Raw genomic sequence first — 21,040 nt, 5'->3', positions numbered from 1 at the left:
CCGGTGACTTGTATCAGCAAGACGCATGCATAGCTTCCTGTTATGTTGTCATTCAGTTCTCTCGTGAAATAGGTGACGACTGGTTGGTATTCAGTGCTGTTGAGGACAGAGACGGAGTCTTCCGTTATTTGAAGCAGGCCCAAATTCTCCGGGTCGTCCAACTGTGCAGGTAGTATTGACTGCCTCACCAACCACATAGACTAAATGATGAGGACTCCTGGCGATTTTACGAGGAGATGGAAGGTTAAAACGATATGACATGCAGATTCATTTCCAGAAGTCATCAGCGACAGTGTGACAGTAACAGTTACTCTCATCATCTGGTCTCAAGGATCTTGAAATAACCTGTCTACATTAAGAGTGACATAACTAGCGTGAATTTGTAGTTACCTGAATAAACTTCAGCAGGCTAATCGTTGGAATTAATTTGTTGTCATAAAAAGCAAGTTGGACAGATTTATTACGTATAATTGGAAGTTGAAATGAATGAGCAATTATTTAATTGAAATGTCATGTCTCAATCGTGTTTGACAATTTAGGGTGTCATTCATTCTTGAACTGCCTCATTCCTCGTGCAATTTCCATCTCATGTTTCACCATAAGGAGCAAAGATAAACATATATATATATAAAACATTCACTTGGCAAGAGTAGAGTGTAAGGAATCATACCGTGAAAAGCGTCGTTGGCGACTGTTGTACTCGGGTACTGGTTTGGAATGTCCGATAAAACCGAATCGCCGAAAAGAAACACACACATTCACAGAAAGAACATAAGGACTCCCCATACTATCCGGTACGCTACTGTGCCGACCCTTGTATTTTACTACTAGATATTATTGGGTCGTGCTGTTCTTTATGTTTTTATTCATTAATTATTTTAACGAATTAAAAATAGGCGCCAACAATACACCTTTTTGTACTGAATTGCTAAATGCTTTTGCTTGAAACCCAATACCCACAAATGTCCACATGTCATAATATTGGAAGAAAGATAGAATTCTCGACTGAACATCGGAGTTTATCCATCTCAAAGATAGAGGGGCACAGAGCTGGGAAAGCGATTCGTACCTGAAGTCATGCAGTTGCAGATGTCACTTAATTCTGAATGTTTTCCTCCAACATGGCTAATGTCCTCCATAGTCATGTATCCTTCAAAGGGTATCTTAAAATCCACTACTACATCTGCTAACCAATTTCAGGTACAAACCGCAATTTTCATTCTCTAACGTCCCTTCTCCTGTATTCTACGTGAAATAGCTGTATTCCTACATTAATAGTGTGGAACGATTCCCGATATTTTCACTCGCTCTTCATCATATAATAGCTTCATCTATAGTCAGGCTGCTATTTCCTTATTGCAAAAACACAAAATGCTAGTACCTCCTCCCATAGATGGTGTCTGGCCTGCTGAGTTCTGCCAGCATTTTGTGTTTTTATTTATTTCCAGCGTCTGCAGATTCACTCGTGTTGCCTATTTCCTTATTGTATTGGCTTTACGGTTAAGTGCGTGAAGGAAAACATATTAGCATCTCTCCAATGAACAGGTAGATGTGTTGCAGATATCGTAGAACCATCATTTTACTTCCCGGTAATAGAAAACATGCTAATTTGTTGATCTCAGGCTAAATAATAGAATTCTGATACGTCTGAATGACCTGCGACAAGTGCGCTTCAGGAGAGCTGGAAGGGGAATGTATCCCTCAACCGGAGGCCTGCGACATCATGACACACATGTAGTTGCCTGTATTGGACTTTCACGTGGCCGGATATAAAAGGTGAACTCCCTTTGGTAAACTCTGCTGTTAATGACAGCGACTGAAACTAACCAAGTGTACGAGGGCACTTGCAGCTGATAGTGATGGATTTCCATGGCACATGCACTGGGAACCCTGCCAATCAGGTTTGTGGTTGACGTGGAAGATATTAAATTAAAATGTTACAATATACATTTTATGTGAATCGAGGTTTACATAAACGCTAAACATATTATAGCGTATTTGAACTCTTACAATTGTAAAATAAGTGTTGATGAACATAGCATCACGCTCAACTGTTTTGCAACTGATTCACAACTAACATGCATATCAACAAATTTATAAGTTTAGTTGCTTCAGATAAAAATAATATAACTAAGGGTCTGTCGTCCCATATGTACAGAATGCCAATGGGGACGTAGTAACAGGAGGACGCTAAATTCTATACACAACTGAAATATTAACTGAAGCTTTTAAGGGACTTTCTACCAATGTTTAAAAATAAGAATGTATCTATGGGTAATTTTCGGTTTGGAAAAGTAAAATCAGTTTGCAAGATGGAATTTTAGATTAAGTGCTTCAGAAGTTGTACAGCAAGAACGTAGAAGGGTACGGCACTGTTAAGACAATTCAGCAAGTGCTGCTGTGCCTCTTGATGCGTGTTTATAGTAATTGTCCGGTTCCTGCTTGTTGCACAACTATCTTATAGACTTGTTTCTATCGAAAAGCTTCTTAAAACCCGCTTTTAACTTTGGTAACACAGTCCTGGTAGCTACGAGGCTTTCCATCTCTAACATTCAATCTCTCACATTCTATCTGAAACGGATGTCTTCCTTTACTAACAGACCGGAAAGTTTCACGCAAACATCATCGACTATTCTGCTTTTCTACCGTAAGTGGGTATCACACTGATGCTTTCATATCGTGTTGGAAGAAGTGAGGAAGTGTACAAAGGCTGTAAAATGTTACCGTTTTCCACCGAACGGGGCCAAGAGTTTTATCTATCTATTCATTCATCTATCTATCTACCCATCCATATAGCTGTCTGTCTATCTATCTATCTATCTATCTATTTATCTATCTATCTATCTATCTATCTATCTATCTATCTATCTATCTATCTATCTATCTATCTATCTATCTATCTATCTATCTATCTATCTATCTATCTATCAGTTAATTAGTTTTTTTTTTGTTTACTGACATATAGCTAGGAATAGGCCTTACTGGTATTTGGAGCCACACCGCCCAGCATCTCCCGATTTAATCTCAGCCTAATCACGGGACAATTTGAAATAACCAGTTAACCTACCAACGGGTTTGATTTTGGACTGCAGATGAAACTGGAGCGCCCGGAGGGAACCAATGCCGGCATAGGGAGAATGTAAAACTCCTTAAACACAATGATTCGTTATGGGTATCATACTACCTTGCCCTTCTTTTCACATCACTATGATTTTAAATGCCGCTATTTGTTTACCTTATACTATATACTACATTCTCTGTAGTTCAAACTGACCTGTGACAAGTACGCTCACAGGAGAGCTGGCAGGTGAATGGATCCAGCGACCGGAGATCTGCGAGATCATGACGCACGTATAGTTGCCTGCTTTGGACTGGCTTAGGTTTCCAATATCATAGGTGAACTGCCTTTGGTTTGTTGTGCTGTTGATGAGAGTGACGGAGTCTTTTTTCAACTGAAACTGACCATCTGTATCAGGGCGTGAAGCAGTGCAGACAATAGTGATGCATTCACCTTGCACATACACTGGGTATTCCGGAGTAATGGAGATTTGCAGTTGAGGCGGTGGCTCTGAAACACAGAATCACGAGAAACATTAACAGCAATCTTAATGTTAAAAGGTAAATACGAAATAACACGATTTAACTCTCCCAACTGTAAAATAAATGGTTATAAACATCACGTCGTGCCACATTGTTCTACCATTAATTCTCAGTCTCCATGTATCTAACTAAATTCAAGATTTTTACTTGTTGCGAACAAAAAAAAAACCTATACTTCATGTAAGGGTAACCGTTTCATTTCTGTTCAAATTTGCCACCTCTATTTCGAAAGACTTGACATCTGACAGTAGTTATTGACTATACAAAATACTGCAAGGAATCAAAAAAGAGTGTCTATGCTGTAATGTAAAAGTAAAAGTGGAAAGCATACATAATGAAAAAGCAGGAAAAAGATAAAGGATTGGGAGGGGTTTGGAAAACCTTAGAGAGCAACTAAAATAATCATTCGGAGGGAAAAGATGAAACACGAATGTAAGCTAGCAAACAATATCAAAGTGTATAGTAAATTTTAAAAAAGGAGGAAAAGAAGGAGAGTTGGGATTGTTTGAGATGGAGTACACAATAGTCAGGGGGATCGAGAAAATGCCTATTGACATGAAAGGGACACACAAGTGGTCTGTTCCCTCAAGTTGCCAGCGTAAAGGACTACTCGGATCGTGCCCATAGCATTTTGGATGGGGTGGGAAGCAGTGAGGAATTAAAGAACAAGACGGAAGGCTGAGACGCAGGGTATTTAGGATTACTGCCTGTGACAGGCGCCACCGAGGGAAGAAACAGAATGATTTGGCAGATAAATACGTGGCTGAGTATTTTTAGCAGGGGAGCGGTAGTTCCGGTTCTTTGCGACAGATGTCAGTGAATACTACAGTTCTACTCTCCCTCCACAGGAACTCACAAGTTGTCACGCTAAAAGCAGTCTATATATCAGTCAATAGTATCGTAACCCACACTGTATGCGGTGTCGTAGAATCACCTACAATATTTACTGCACACACTCTTACGCCAGCGAGAGAATGTAGTCGAATGAAGGGATATTGTGCTCTAACAGGTCGATGAACTTTACCCCTATATGCTATCATGTGTGGATCAGTGCATAAATTCACATCGTTTTACTCACAGCAGCTGCAAGTGGAAGGCCTAATTATTAAAAGATAAAAGCTTCGTTATTCCCAATAGAGAGAAAGAAGTAATAAAGATGTTTTTAGTTCTATGCCTACCTTCTGTACAGTTCACTCCCGCATCCTCTCTGTGGCCGCAGTTATGACGACCCCACCCTCGGAAGGAACATTCCTCAAGGGCGGATTCATTTCCCTTACATGCAACATCATCCATCCAGATATACCCGCTGCCTTCCCCGAAGTGTGCACTCGCTATTGCTGTGGCGCCAGAGGGGCAGCCCAACTCTCTGCAGACAACCTTGGCGTCGTCAGATCCCCATTCATCGTCGCATACCGTTCCCCATTGTGAATTGTGCCGCACCTCCACTCTCCCTGAGCAACGACCGCTGCCGCCAACCAGCCTTATGTCAGGCTCTGAAATTACATTCAAAGAAGAAATTACTCTGTGATGCAGACGTGGCTGTATTTTTCAGAGTGATGCTTACAGCTGAAGTCATTTTCACGATCCTGACCATAACACAGCAAGTGAATGTTTGCTCAAGCGGAGCCACCATTGCTGGAGCGGTGATTGTTGGTATAGGCCAGTCGTGAGAGTGGCATTGTTATGCGTTGGCTGAAAGGAGTCTTCGACACAAAAGAAGACCTGGCTCTGAGTAACTTGACAGACTTATTTACTGTAGTTTAAAGGGCCTTTGCTTGTTATTCACGCCGGATGTTGGCGTCATGTTGCCCCACGAGCAACTACATGAGCGTGAGGTGCATCCAGCTGCAGCAACAAGAAGACTGTATTACGGATCGAGAGCAGCAGCTGCAGGACCTTCAGCATGTAGGGGACAGTGAGGAGATTGTCCACCGGTGGTTCTGGGAAGGAACATCAACTAAGGTGAAGGAGCCTGAAAACTGCCTGACTGTCACTGGAAGGAACTGAATAGTGAACAGCCATTCAACTCAAAGCAGGACTTGGGTAACTTCCCTGAATAGTAATTGTATCGTTTAGGACACTGTTTTCCAGATAACCTCTAATGCGAATGCCACGGACACCACGTGTGTCGCACTGAGTATGGGGCCGTGTTGCAGAAACTAAAGAGTGAGAGTCGGGTGCGGATGAGAAGGGGCACTCAATAGCGAAACGGATCGAAAATAAAATTCTGTTAATGTGAAAAGGATACACGGGTGGTCTTTTCTCTTCCAGGTGCCAGTGTAATGAACAATTCCGATCGCATGCACGCATAGTGGCATGCGTCAGTGTGAGTAGTAACAGAATTATTTGGCAGATAAATGTGTGGCTAAGAATTTGGAGTAGGGGGTCAGTGCTTCAGCTTCATAGACCATTGGGATATCTTCTGGGGACCATTTGACCTATACAAGTCCGAAGAGTTGCAGCTGAAGCCGAACAGGACCAATATTCAGGCGCACTGGTTACAACCAGCTGTTGGGGAGAGTTTAAATGAATGTTGCAGGGGGGCAGAGACCAGAGAGAATGTGCTCAGTATAGTGCAGATGATAAACGAGCAAAGATAACGTGCAGTCAGACTGATAGGAGTGCAGGCAGATGATCAAACCAAACTGCAGCCAGCAGATTACATATCAGTGCATTAGGGACGCAGAATCAAAAAGCGTCTCAATACTCTTCTCAAAGTCCTATAAAGTATAAGAATAGAGTGTGCTCACACATTATCGCTCCTACAGAGAAAGTTGTCAATGAATACCACAGTTCTGCTCTCCCTCCATAGGATCGTTGCAAGTTGTCACGCTAACAGCAGTCCATATACCCGCTTTGCAAGCGGTGCAGTAGAATCACCTACAATATTTACTGTACACACGTCTTACGTCAGCGAGAGAATGTAGTTGGATGAAGGGATATTGTGCTCTAACCGTTCGATGAAATTTGCCCCTGTATGCTATCATGTGTGGATCTGTACATAAATTCACATCGTTTTACTCACAGCAACTGCAAGTGGCTGGCCTAATTATTAACAGATAAAATCTTCGTTATTTCCAATAGGGAGAAAGAAGGAACAAATATGTTTTTAGTTCTATGCCTACCTTCTGTGCAATTCACTCCCGCATCCTCTCCGTGACCGCAGTTATGAATACCCCACCCTCGGAAGGAACATTCCCCAAGGGCGGGTTCATTTCCATTGCATGCAACATCATCCATCCAGATATTCCCGCTCCCTTCCCCGAAGCGTGCACTCCCTATTGCTGCTGCGCCAGAGGGGCAGCCCAACTGTCTGCAGACAACCTTGGCGTCTTCAATTCCCCATCCATTGTCGCATACCGTTCCCCATTCTGAATTGTGCCGCACCTCCACTCTCCCCGAACAACGATTGCTGCCAGCTACCAGCCTTATCTCGGGCTCTGGAATGACATTCAAAGAAGAAATTACTCTGTGACGCAGAGGTGCCTGTATTTTTCAGAGTGTCTCTTACACCTGAGTTCAATTCCACGTTCCTGACCATAACAAGCATGTAAATATTTGCTCAAGAGGTGCCACCATTGCTGGAGCGGTGATTGGTGGCATAGGCCAGTAGTGAGAGTGCGTTATGCGTTGGCTGAAAGGATACTTCAACACGGAAGAGGACCTGCTCTTGGTAACTTGACAGGGCTATTTACTGTAGTTTAAAGGGTCTTTGCGTGTTATTCACATCGGATATTGGAGTCATGCAGCCCCACGGGCAACTACATGTAGGTGAGTGCATTCAGTTGCAGCTACTAGAAGACCGTATTACAGAGCGAGAGCAGCAGCTGAAGGACCTTCGGCATGTAGGGGACAGTGAAGAGATCATCCATCAGAGGTTCTGGGAAGTAAAATCAACTAAAGTGCAGGAGCCTGAAAACTGCCTGACTGTCACTGGAAGGAAATAGATGGTAAATAGCCATTCCTTCAAAGCAACTCCTGGGTAAGTCCCCTGAATAATAATAATATCATTTTGGACACTGTTTTCCAGATAACTCTTAGGGGAATGCCACGGAGACCACGTGTGTCCCATTTAGTATGGGTCTGTGTTGCAGAATGAGCAGAGTGAGAGTCGGATGCGGGTGCGAAGAGGCAGTCAATAGTCAGACATATCAGGAATAAAATTCAGTTGATGTGAATAGGACACACGGCTGGTCCTTTCCCTCCCAGGTGCCAGGGTAATGGACGATTTCGATCGCGTCCATAGCATTTTGGAGAGTGTGCGGGAGCAGGCAGATGTATTGGTCCAATGAGTTTCCGCAGAATGGATATAAAGAGCTAGACAAAAGGCTGAGAAGGAGAGAACCGAGCATTGCTGCCAGTGGCACGCGTCGGTGTGGGTAGAAACAGAATGATTTGGCAGATAAATGTGTAGCTATGACTTTGGAGCAGAGGGACAGTGCTTTAGCTTCTTGGATCATTGGCATCTTTTCTGGGGGCCGTTTGACCTATACAAAAGCTGAAGCCGGTTGGGACCAATATTGGCGCCCACAGGATTCTTCCAACTATTGGGGAGAGTTTAAACGAACGTTACAGTGGGGTAGAAATCGGAGAGAATAGGCTCAGGAATGGGCAAATGATAAACGAGCAAAGATAGCGGGCAGCCAGACTGATAGGAGGGCAGGCAGATTATCGAACCAAACTGCTGTCAGCAGAGTTCATATCAGTGCATTGGGGACGCAGAATCAAAAAGTGTCTCAATACTGTTCTCAAAGTCCTGTAAGTTATAAGAAAAGAGTGTGCTCACACATGATCACTCCTACAGATTCAGATGTCAGTGAATATCTTACCTCTGCTCTCCCTCCACAGCACTGTTACAAGTTGTCATGCTAACAGCAGTCCATATACTAGTCAATGGTATCGTAACTCACATCGCATGCGGTGCAGTAGAATCACCTACAATATTGACTGCACACACGTCTTACGCCAGCGAAAGAATGTAGTGTATGAAGGGATATTGTGCTCTAACAGGTTGATGAAATTTGTCCCTGTATGCTATCATGTGAGGATCAGTACATAAATTCACATGGTTCTACTCACAGCAACTGCAAGTGGCTTGCCTAATTATTAAAAGGTAGAATTTTCGTTATTCCCAACAGAGAGGAAGAAGGAAAACATATGTTTTTAGTTCTATGCCTACCTTCTGTACAGCTGACTCCCGCATCATCTCCGTGACCGCAGTTATGACTACCCCACCCTGGGAAGGAACATTCCCCAAGGGCGGGTTCATCTCCATTGCATGCAACATCATCCAACCAGATATTCCCGCTGCCTTGCCCGAAGTGTGCACTTTGTTTCGCTGCTGCGCCAGAGGGGCAGCCCAACTGTCTGCAGACAACCTTGGCATCTTCAGTTCCCCATCCATCGTCGCAAACCGTTCCCCATTCTGAATAGTACTGCACCTCCACTCTCCCTGAACAGCGATTGCTGCCACCTACCAGTCTTATCTCGGGCTCTGGAATGACATTCAAAGAAGAAGTTACTTTGTGACGCAGAGGTGGCTGTATTTTTCATAGTGATGCTTACAGCTGAAATCATTTCCACGTTCCTGACCATAACACAGCAAGTGAATGTTTGCTCAAGCGGGGCCACCATTGCTGGAGTGGTGATTATTGGCATTGGCCAGTAGTGAGAGTGTCATTGTTATTCGTTGGCGGAAAGGAGTCTTCGACACGGAAGAGGAACTGGCTCTGGTAAAATTTGACCGGGCAATTTACTGTGGTTTAAAGTGCCTTTGCGTGTTATTCATATCTGATGTTGGAGTCTTGCAACCCGACGGGCAACTACATGTGCGTGAGGTGCATCAAAATGCAGCGACTGGAACATCGTCCTATGGATCGGGACCAGCAGCTGTATGACGTTCAGTTTCTACAGGAGAGTGAAGAGATATTCCATTCGAGATTCCGGGTAGATGCCTCAACTATGGTGGATGTAACCTGAAACCTGAGTGACTGTCAGTGTGAAGGTTCTGGCTAGTGAATTGGCATTCAGCTTAGAGCAGCTGTAGGGCAACTACCCTGCATAATAATAAATATATCATTATGGATAATAATTTTTTATATAAGCTCCCTGGGGAATGCCACAGGGACCAGGTGGGTCGCATTGAGCATGTCCGTGTTGCAGAAGAGAAAGAGCGAGAGTTGGGAGAGGTTGAAATGGGGGCCTCAATAGTCAGAGAGATCGAAAAAATTCTGTTAACACGAACGTAATTCATGTATGGATTGTAGCCTCCCAGGTGCTAGAATAAGGGACGACTCCGATAGCGTCCACAGCATTATGGATGGGCAGGAGTATCATCCAGATGTGATGTGTGTGTGGAATGACGATATCTGTAAAGTTTGCTGTTCATGAGTGTTTATTCAGTAATGTTTTATCCGACTGATTATTTTATCATAGACTCAGAGAAAACCTTAACACAACAGCTGGCCCTTCCTCCCATCTAATCTCTACCAAAGCATTCAAACTCTCTCCTCTGTGCGAGCACAACATCTGGATCATTGCCATCCACACCCCAAACACCCATGCACGTATCCAAACTTCTCATAAACGTCGAAGTCGAATTCGCATGCACAACTTCAGTGTGCAGGTTGATCCACACTCTCAAGACCATCTGAGTCACGATATTTCCCCTAAAGATCCCATTAAACATTTTACCGTTCAGTCTTAACTCATGACCTCTATTTGTCGTCCCACCCAACCTGCAAAAAGAGCTTGCTTGCAATTACCCTACCTATACTCCTTATAATTGTGTGAGAAGATGAAGAAGAAGAAGAAGAAGAAGAAGAAGAAGAAGAAGAAGAAGAAGAAGAAGAAGAAGAAGAAGAAGAAGAAGAAGAAGAAGAAGAAGAAGAAGAAGAAGAAGAAGAAGAAGAAGAAGAAGAAGAAGAAGAAGAAGAAGAAGAAGAAGAAGAAGAAGAAGAAGAAGAAGAAGAAGAAGAAGAAGAAAGCTCTTAACTCCGAGTGGAGTAATGGGAACACCATCATTACCGCGTTTTTTTTAGCAGGCTCTCTGATTTTTACAAGGCCGAGTTGCTAGCTCGACGCTCAACACGTATGGAAAACGTGGAAGGGCGCTTGTTGGATTCGAACTCGAGAGGCTTCGCTCCGAAGTCCGGCGCTGATGCCACTACGCCGCCAGCCGGCATAATTGTGTATACTTGCATCAAATCTTGTCCTATCCACTACAATCTATGCAACAAATCTAAAACTTCAGCAAATTGCATTTGTTGCGTAGTGGAGCGTATACTGACCAAATGCATTTCGGCCTAGAAAGGGGCTCCGGTGTCCTTCAAGGGAAAATCCTACAAAAACGTGTGTATAGGGACAAATACGTCAAGAATAAAGTCCTTCTCTCTATTGAGCACATCAACACTGCGTGTTGTCGCAGGAAAACGGCATCCATCGCCAGACAACCCCAATTCACAGGTCCAGTCCTATTCTTGCTGAAGTTATAAGATCCTCAAGACTCACACCACCAGGTTCAGGACAGTTATTACTTCTGAACAATGAGGATCTTGAACCAAAGGGTATAAACACTCAACTTCACCTGCCCCTTCACTGAACTATTCCCACAACCTGTGGACATAATTTCAATTACTCCTCACCCCAAGTTTTCGGTATTTATTCACTACCATTGTAGTTTGCTTTAAAAATTTTCTCAGTTCAAGCTGGTAAATCTTACGGTACGGCCATAGCCAAGTATATTTGTTTCGTAAAAAAGGGTAATCTGCAGATGCTGGAAATCCAATGCAACACGTGTGAATTGCTGATGGTTGTTCTCTGGAAATGTGTGATCCTTCGACGTGTCGGGTCATGACCCCTCAACACACTCATTTCGCGATCTAAGAAACTTCCAGACTATTCTAGTCATTTTTACGAGCGTAGATTTGACTGAGAATTATATAAATATTGCTGTGCATTACGAATTGTTCTGCATTGTTGTCCAGTGTCGTTTGGTTGATGCTAGCTGCACTATGTTAATTAGTTCTTTTTTTTTTCTTTGCTCAAGCTCACTGATGCTGAGGGCCTGGGCATCTTTGGATGAACCTCAGCAGAAGATGCCAAAGATAATAACTCCTTTACGTCAACCAAATGTTTGGCGTGAAAGACTATGGGGAGAAGATGGGTTGCAGTTCAGAGGGATAATAACTCAGCTATGTTGAATTGGTGGAGTTTCGATTAGTTTCGATTGCCCCACGGGTGAAAGTCTTCTATTATCTCTTATGGACTTATGATCTAAGACAGACTAAGTCCGACGGACCCCTCGGTTAATGGTAAGGCTCCATGGCATTAATAGAAGAAGAGTATCTAAGATAATATCCACTTGAATCCCGCAGAGGGAGTGAGGCAGAATTTAGCTTTTTGTGTCTCTATTAACCACGACTCAATTTTAATTCCAGGACATGGAATTACAATTCTGGACGTGATTACTTCTAAACTTTTGTTGATTAGATATTTCCATCAGCGAGCAGGTGTACATGTATACTTAACAAAATAGCCATGAAGGGACCATTTATCTGGCTACTGCTGCTGCCAACTGGTGTTCTACAGGGGTTAGTCCTGGGACTGATTCTTTTTACGCTTTATGTCAATTATTTTGATGACGGCGTTGATGGCATTGTTGCAAAGTTTGCTGATGATACTATGATTGGTGCAGTGACAGATAATTCTGAGAAAATTGGAAGGCTATAGAAGGACTTAATCTGATTTGGAGATTAGGCAAAGAAGTGGCAGATGCAATACAGTGTCGAGTAGTGTATGATAATGCACTTCGGTGGAAGAAATGAAAGCGTTCACTATTTTCTGAATGGAGACACAACACAGAAATCTGAGGAATTTGAGAACCCGTGTGCAGGATTTCCTAAAGCTAATTTGCAGGTTAAGTCTTGGTGAGGAAAGCAAATGCAGTGCTAGTATTCATTTCAAGAGGACTAGAGTATTAAAGCAAGGAAGTAAAGCTGAGATTTAGAAGGCTAGGGAGAGGCCTCTCTCGGAGTATTGTGAGCAGTTTTTGGCCCTTTATCTCAGAAGGGATGTGTGGAAACTGGAGAGGTTTCAAAGGAGTTTTATGACAACTGCTGTTTGCAAACAACTTTTCAAACCCCATTCGTCATCGCAAACTGTCCCCCATTGTCTTCTGTGGTACATCTTAACTTTTCAAGAGGAATGAATGTTGCCACCTGCTTGTCTTATATCCAGACGTGAAATGAAATGCGATGAATAAGCTTTATCTGCTGCACAGAAGACTGTCGTGTGAGTTTTCATCGCCAACTCGTTCTGTTCCATATTGCTGCTGGCCATAATATCATAGTAAATATGTGCTTCAAACATCGGTAGACTTCCAGTGATATCTGGCAGTTATCATTTCAGTTCTGCTGTCTCTGTCCTATCGCATTTATGAGGTAACGCTATTCCAGAGAATTCATTACAATTATCCTCAAAAGAGCTTCTTTTATTTCAGTAAATTTCTTATGTTATTTTTTTTGACGTGAGCCTCACTATTATATCCAAGCGTCACGTTAAGTGATAGCACCAATCGAAAAATATAGCTTAGGCGCCCCCATTCTATACTCAGATGGATTCCCATGTAAGCTAATCCTGTTTGCACACCTTTGGCTCATATCCTTCCAAAGCTTGCCTGCTTATGTAACCGTACAAATAAGAAGATAAATGCCTGTTTGATTTGCTTTATATAGAAGCTCAGTGCGTGTACCGACCACTCACCGGGAGAACAAAAAAAAAGTCCTCATAATCCTGTGAAATTTGCTTACGCCAATTGATGAAAGTGACGTCACAGGTACATAGGGTGATAAAGTTAGCTTTAGGCACGAAAGTGTTCATAAATCAATGTACTAATTACAGCAGATGGGACGTTATTTTGAAATAGCATAAGACATTTGTAAGGCCTAATTGGAAGTATTGTGTGCAGTCTTAGTCACCTACCTACATGACGTATGTAAATAATGTTGAAAGGGTACAGAGATAATTTACAAGGATGGTGTCGTGTCTGGAGGGCGTAAGTTATAAGAAAATATTGAATATGTTAAGACTGTAATTCCAAAGAACGTAGAACATAGAGAGGAGATTTGACAGGTATATTCAAAATTGTATGGGCTACAGATCCGGGAAATGCATGCATGATTTTGCAACTGAGGTTCGGTGGGACTGCAAACAGAGTTAATGGGTTATATGGAAAGCTAAAAAGTTCAAGGAGAATATAAGGAGAACCTTCTTCACTCAAAGGGTCGTGAGAGTGTGAAATAAGCTCCCAGCACAAGTGGTGCATACGAGCTCGCTTTCAACATTTAAGAGAACATGGAGAGGTGCATGTATAGTAGGGGTGTGGAAGACAATAGTCCTGGTGCAGGTCGATAGAAGAAGTCTGAAAGTATAACATCCATTTGTCCTTCACCTCAAAATACTCTGAAGATAAACTTCTTTTACCATTTTTGGCCCACACAGACAGCAGATTAAGGTCCTTCTGTTAATCTTGAAAGATGCCCTCACTGTCAAAAACATTATCTGTTTTGTTGCATCTGCAAACGTGTCCTGCAATCTCATAAGAATAGATAATTGATCTCATCATACGGTGTATATATTGGTATTAGTTCCAAATCCTGTAGTATATTAGCCAATGTGCTCTTTAAAGTGGAGCAAGACAACATTCCTTCTTATACCTCTCCTACTGATCAGTATAATTTCAGTTATAGAACTATTGATTCATAGCTGTGAAAGTAATTTATTTTAATCATTCACTTTCCTGATTTGCAGCAATGGACGTTGTTGGTGCCTTCTGAAGAAATCTAGTCCTTGCCGATCTTGAGGACCAGTAATGTCAGAAGCGTTTTGAAGTATAGGATTCATGTGAAAAGGTATATTACTTATTAGGGAATCTCTGAATTGTGGCTTTGGTTTATATTCTGTTGAGTATGTAAATAGAAATAAGCATCTCCATCCTTTTGGAGGTGAATAATCACTAAGCATGAATTTTGGCAAAATGTTATAAATTTTGCTCAAATATCCGTCAGTTTCCACTGGGACACGTGACAAAATTGACCGATTTTTTTTTCACAAGGCGACCTACCTCTTCCGTGAGGTCTCACGTCCAGACTGTCACAATCTTTACCTTTATTTATGACTGATTATGTTTCAGAGACACAAATTATGTCTTTACTTCGTTCGTACAGATTTCAAATAAAAAAATTTAGTAAAGGGTTTTGTTCGGGGACACTTACAAAATAATGGTCGCAGAAATGTAGGAAGCCCCTCATAGGGAAGCCGAGGGTTAATAAAGGAAAAGGAAAGTTTTTGAACTTGGCAACAAAACTAACGTATAATAATTCTGGTTAACAATCATGATTAATAATAAGTCTGCTACTTAAATATTAGTAAGGCATACTAATATTAGTTAAAAATCAGTAAGGCATACCTGATTGACAAATAACACCTGCATCTTCGCTATGTGAGCAATCATGAACGCCCCATCCCCGGAAGCGGCAGTCAGACAGGCGAGTCTCAGAACCTTTGCAGTCCACGTTGTCCATCCAAATTTGCCCCAGGCCAGTCCTGAAGGCTGCTGACCCAACCGCAGCGGCACGCGAATCACAGCCAACTTGACGGCAAACAACCTCTGCATCTACTGGCGCCCAATCGTCGTCGCAAACTGTACCCCATTGGTTATTGTAGAGAACTTCCACTCTCCCGGAACAGCGATTGCTCCCGCCTATCAGTCTCACTTTAAGCGCTAGAATGAAAATTAAGACACCATTAGCCCTGGCTCGCGTTGTTTGTGTACAGTTTATATTTATCTCATATATTTATTTCGAAATAGAGCTCAGAACAGACTCCTTTACCCTAACGACCCACGCAATCCATCTGTTTAACACTGGACTAAATTACAGGACATTTGCAATGGGCAATCTACTTTTGACTGTGGGAACAAACCGCACCAATCGGAGAGTCTGCATGGCCATGGGAAGAATGCACAAACTTCTTACAGACAGTGGCAGAATTGAACTGAGAATACCAGAACGCCTGTAGCTGTAAAAGTTTTGCGCTAACCGATACGCTACCATGGCGTATCTTCTTTCTATTCCTCCCTGTACAGTTGAAAAGTTAAGGGAAAAGATCTTCAGATTTAAAAATACATTTAATGAACGAATTCATTAAATTTCTCCCCGTAGATTCCCTCCATATCGAAGGTGGCTCATTTCCAATGCTCTTTGGAAATACTAAATGATGGGAAACATATTATATGTATAAATCATGCAGCACTTTCAGGATTGCAGATGGAACAGGAGTCTTATCGACTGATAAATCTCCGGACAAAATTTGTAGTTCTCACTTAACGTTTCCGTGTGTGCACTTGTTCCGTTCTCCATCTATCTACATGAAAGCATTGCATTAAACAATTAAGGTATAACGTGGCTAAGAAGGTGTAAATTGGAGTATCTCAAATAAGTGCAAAATGGTTATTGGAAGCAACAACTGTAGAGAAACTCAACTTGACCTATGGAGTCCTCTTTGCCTTTTCATCATACTGAGCCATTTACCCTCTCAGCCCCAATCTCCTGCCTTATCTCCATATTCCTTCATGTTCTAAGTAATCAAGAATCTATCAACCTCTGCCTTAAATATACTCGATGTCTTGGCCTTCACAGCTGCATTTGGCAACGGATCCCACAGATGTACCACGTACTGGGATCTTATTCCCTCCATTAAAATCTTCCCCCAAATATGTAGCAATTGAATTATTAGTGTGGTTCACCACTGGCCATATACATTATCGATGTCGACGCGCAGATGACAGGTTACTAGAGTATGAAAAAGGATGTAACCATTCTTTGACGAGGCACTTGAAAATGTAAATAATGTTTAATAGAGGACTTGGAAAAATTGTTGACAATGTAGTCATGGTATGTTCCGACGATGTAGACAAGAGACCTCAACTCTGCCAGAAACAATACGATAGTTTGTTTGTTTGTTTGTTTGTTTCGTAGCGGGACTAATACTTCCACACACGAAAACTAATTTGGAGAATCATCGATGTGTATGCCAGGGTAGAAACATGCTCTCCTATCCCAGTCCATGCAGTCCAATCTGATTAAATGTTTCCTTATACGTCATGTTCTTCAGACCCAGCAATATCCTTGTAAATTTTCTCTGTACTTTTTCAACACTGGTTACATCTTTACTCTTCGCGGGTCAGCAAAACCAAAGCAAATTCTACAAATTCAGCCTCCTCAAGACAGGTACAACTTCAACATACAGCTTCTCGCAACATCCCATTCCTGTACTGAACACATTGATTTGACAAGGCTAATGTTTCAATTGTTTTCTTTATGAACCCACCCACCACTGTTGTCACTTTGATCGAATTCTAGCAATTCTAGCGGATTGATTACAATTATCTTCAAATGAGCTCCGTACGTTCAATAAATGGCATGTGTTAACATTCTTTTCACGTGAGCCACATTATTATATCCAAACGTCCGATTGAGCGATAGCCCTAATTGAAGAATACAGTTTCGGCGCCACCATTCCATACTCGCAAGGATTCCCATGTAAGCTAATCTCATTTACTCACCTTTGGCGCATATCCTACCAAAGCTTGTCTGTTCATGTAACCATCCAACTGTATCTTACTGTAGATAATATGCCTATTTGAATCGCGTCATATGGAAGCTCATTGCATCTACTAACCAATCTTTGGGAGAAAATAGTCCTCATATTACTGTTAAGTTGCTTTTACCAACTGTTGAAAGTGCCACCACCGGTAGATAGGGTCATAGAGACAGCTTTTGGCACAAAAGTGTTCATAAATCAATGTATTGAGTACAGGAGACAAGATATTATGCTGAAGCTGCATAATGCGTTGGTGAGGCCTAATTTGGAGTTTGCGTGCAGTCTCAGTCACCAATCGACTAGAAAGACGTAAATGAGATTGGAGTACAGAGAAAATTTGCAAGCTTAGTTCCGTGTCTCGAGGACTTGAGATAAGGAAATATTGAATAAGTTAGGGTTGCATTCTATAGCACGTAAAAAATTTAGAGGATTTTTGACGGAGCTAATATTATGCGCAGTTCGTGAATAGCAGGCGTGTGAGAAACAATAGCCCTGGTGCAGATCGATGGAAGTAGGAAGCTTAAATACTCTTGACATGGACTAGATGGGCCAAAAGACCTGTTTATGTGTTGTTATTTTCAACGACCCTATATCCTAATGCTCCGCTGTTCTAGAATCTGAACACAGGACAGTGACTGCGCAATTTCACGCAGACATAGAGCTACAGATCATTCTAAAAATATAACCTCCATTTGTCATTCACCTCAAAATAATGTGAACATAAGCTCCTTTTACCATTTCTAGGCCCACACACACAGCAGACCAAGATTTTATTCTATGTTCTACGTTTAAGATCCTTCTGCGAATCTTGAAAGCATCCGTTTTGCTGTATCTGGAAAGGGTCTTCTGCAATCTCACTTAGATAATTGATCTTGATCATATGGTTTCTGCATTGTTATAGTTCCAATTCCCATTGAATTTTAGCCATTCTGCTCCTTAAAGTTGTACAATACACCATTCTTTCTTATACATGCCCCAATGATATGTATACTTTCAGTTATAACCGATTGATACAATGCTGTGGAAGTAATTTATTTTATTCATTATGAATTACAGCAATGGACATTGTTGGTACCCGTAGGGGAAGTGTACGCCGTGCCGATCTTTCGAGCCTGTAATTTCTGAAGCGTTCTGAAGCATAGAAGTGTGGTGAAAAGGTATATTACTTATCAGGGAATATCTGGGATACCTCAGATTTAAAGAAACATTTAATGAATGTTTGTCATTAAATTTCTTCCCGTGATTTCTCATTTCGTTTGCTCTTTGGAAGCACGTATTATGTATAAATAATGCTGTGCTTTGAGCATTATAGGTGAAACATTAGCCAGACTGATTAATAACTCTTTTGGCAAATGTTCTATTTCTCTTCTGATGTTACCATTGGTGCACTTATTCGACGCTCGATCCATCCACATGAAAGCATTGCATTAAACCATTAGTGTACAACATGGTTTTGAAGGAGTAAATTGGAGTAGCTCAAATAAGTGCAAAAAGGTTCCTGGAATCAATATGTTCAGTGTGAGCAAGGAACTGAATGATGCTATGTTCCGGTAGCATAGACAGGAGGGCTCAATTCTCCCTGAAACCAACATGTTAGGTTCTTTTTTTTTTCGTTTAGTTCCTTGGTTTGTTTGCTCTATAGCGTGACTATCTCTTCCACAGACAAAACCGAATTTGAAATGTCAAGAATCATCATGGTACGGCACAGAAACAGGCTCTTTGGTCCATGTAGTCCATGCCGAAACATTTCACCCATCGGCCTGTGCCAGAACCATAGCCCTCATCAAAGGTATCATTCATGTACTTATACAGTTTTTTCTTAAAAACTGAAGTCGAGCTCGCACGCACCACTTGTCTGGCAGCTCGTTTCACATTCATGCTCCACTGAGAGAAAAAGTTGCCTGTCATGTTTCCCTTAAATTTTCACCTTTTTCCCTTTACCGATGACCTCTGCTTGGTCTCCCACCCACCTTCGGGTTAGCATTTACCCTCTCCACGTCCCTCATATGTGTGTATACAACTATCAAATCTCCTCATAATCTTCTACGTTCTAAGGAATGCAGTCCCATCCAGTTCAATATTTCATTAAACCTCAGGTTCTCCAGACGCGGTAATGTCCTCGTAGAGTTTCGTTGTATTCCTTCAACATTATTTACATCTTTCTTGTTACCAGTATCGCGGTAACCAATACCGTGCCAAATACTCCAAATTAGGCCTCCCCAAGACATATGCAATTTCACCATATCATCCAATCTCCTGTCCTGAATACAATGATTTGTAAAGGCTAATGTGCCTGGTCTTTTCGTTACGACCCGACCAAACTACGTCGCCACTTGCAATGAATTATGTACCTGTATTCGCATATCCTTTTATTCTACCACAGTCATTGTTGCTGTATGCAATTTTCAGCCCATTTTTGCAGTTGATGCAGATCCCTCTGCAAGCCGTACAGCGTTCCTCGTTGTCCACTACACCCCAAACGATGTTATCATCCGCAAATTTGCCTATCCAGTTAATCACATTATCGCCCACATGGTTGGCATAGATGACAACAACGGACCCAGCACAGATCCCTGTGGCACAGCACGAGTCACAGGACTAGTCTAATCTAATGCTCATCTCTTGCTTCTCACACAAAGCCAATACCTAATCTAATTTACCGCGTCATCTTGAATGCCAAGCGACTGAATAGTTTTGACCAATCTCTTATGTGTGACCTTGTCAAATGTCTTGCTAAAGTCCATGTAGACACCATCTACTGCTTTAACTTCATCTAATTTCCTGGTGACTTCCTTAGAAAACGATATATGCTTAGGCCACGCTGCCGATCCTCAATCAGTCTGTGTCTTTCCAAATACTTAAGAATCTGGCCCCTTGGAATACTTCCAATAACTTTACGCAACTGTTGCACACATCCGGATCATCCAGAAGTAAAACTCCAGTCCGCATGAAATCCGAAACAAAAGTCCATCTAAAGTAATTTCTAGCTGAACTGAAAGGGGACAAATGGAGGAGTACGGGGCGTTAAACTAGAGCCGAAATAGGTGGAAACTGAAGTAGCAGAACAGTTAGTGGAGAGGTTGTTGAGGCAGATGTTGCTAAGACCTTAGTCAATGTCAGGTAAGAAAAGGATAAGCACTGTGCGCTAATTCCTTGAGCTGCGTATATATGCCAACGAAATCCTATGAAAGTAAGATGACAACAGGACATGGGTCAACAAATGCACGTATGTTATTGTAGCCATTAGGTCGACTTGTCTGCTGAAAAGGGCAGGACTGGCACCCCAATATTTCTGGGATCCCTTGTTTTAACGGTACAAATTTTTAGGGGTTAAAGAAAGAGGGGTGTCGTTACAAGTCATCGAAAATATTCACGACAGCGCTCAGTCATGACAGACCACAACACTCGTCTAGTGAGGCATTATGAGTGGCACTGAGTAATAACCAAATGTATGACGACGTGAATGGGACTGTATTGAAGAACACCCAACAGTCCGAGGGATTTAGGGGAATAAACTTGTAGACATCACAGACTGTTAGAAAAAAAAGATAAGTATGGTTCAATTTAATGTCGGAGAAATGTATACAATATGCATCCTGAAATAGTAGACAGATGTATGTGCCTTGGTACACGTGGTATCCAGCGATCAAAATGTTGCTATATCTTCAAAGTAACTGCGCAAAAGATAGCTCTAGTTCGAGGGTTGAGATTCTAAATTAAAGAAAGACCAATTTTAATTCTATCCCTATTGTTCTGGGAAGTGTAGTTTGGGACAGGC

The 21,040-nt window shown here is 42.0% G+C and overlaps 1 protein-coding gene across 1 annotated transcript in view; it reads right to left on the bottom strand.

Annotated features, from left to right (window-relative positions):
• Positions 1-21,040, bottom strand: part of LOC140715818 (uncharacterized) — a 108,222-nt gene that overhangs the window by 72,837 nt on the left and 14,345 nt on the right. The window contains exons 3-7 of the mRNA XM_073028215.1: positions 15,068-15,382; positions 8,780-9,094; positions 6,726-7,040; positions 4,779-5,093; positions 3,275-3,568 (exon numbers count right to left, since the gene is read on the bottom strand). Of these exons, the coding sequence (XP_072884316.1) occupies positions 3,275-3,568; positions 4,779-5,093; positions 6,726-7,040; positions 8,780-9,094; positions 15,068-15,382 (1,554 nt within the window). The remainder of the gene's footprint in view (positions 1-3,274; positions 3,569-4,778; positions 5,094-6,725; positions 7,041-8,779; positions 9,095-15,067; positions 15,383-21,040) is intronic.

This window comes from Hemitrygon akajei, chromosome 24 (assembly GCF_048418815.1).
Source record: "Hemitrygon akajei chromosome 24, sHemAka1.3, whole genome shotgun sequence".
Taxonomy (NCBI): domain Eukaryota; kingdom Metazoa; phylum Chordata; class Chondrichthyes; order Myliobatiformes; family Dasyatidae; genus Hemitrygon; species Hemitrygon akajei.
The sequence above is the reverse complement of the archived record's forward strand: the minus strand, read 5'-3'. Positions and strand labels throughout refer to the sequence as shown.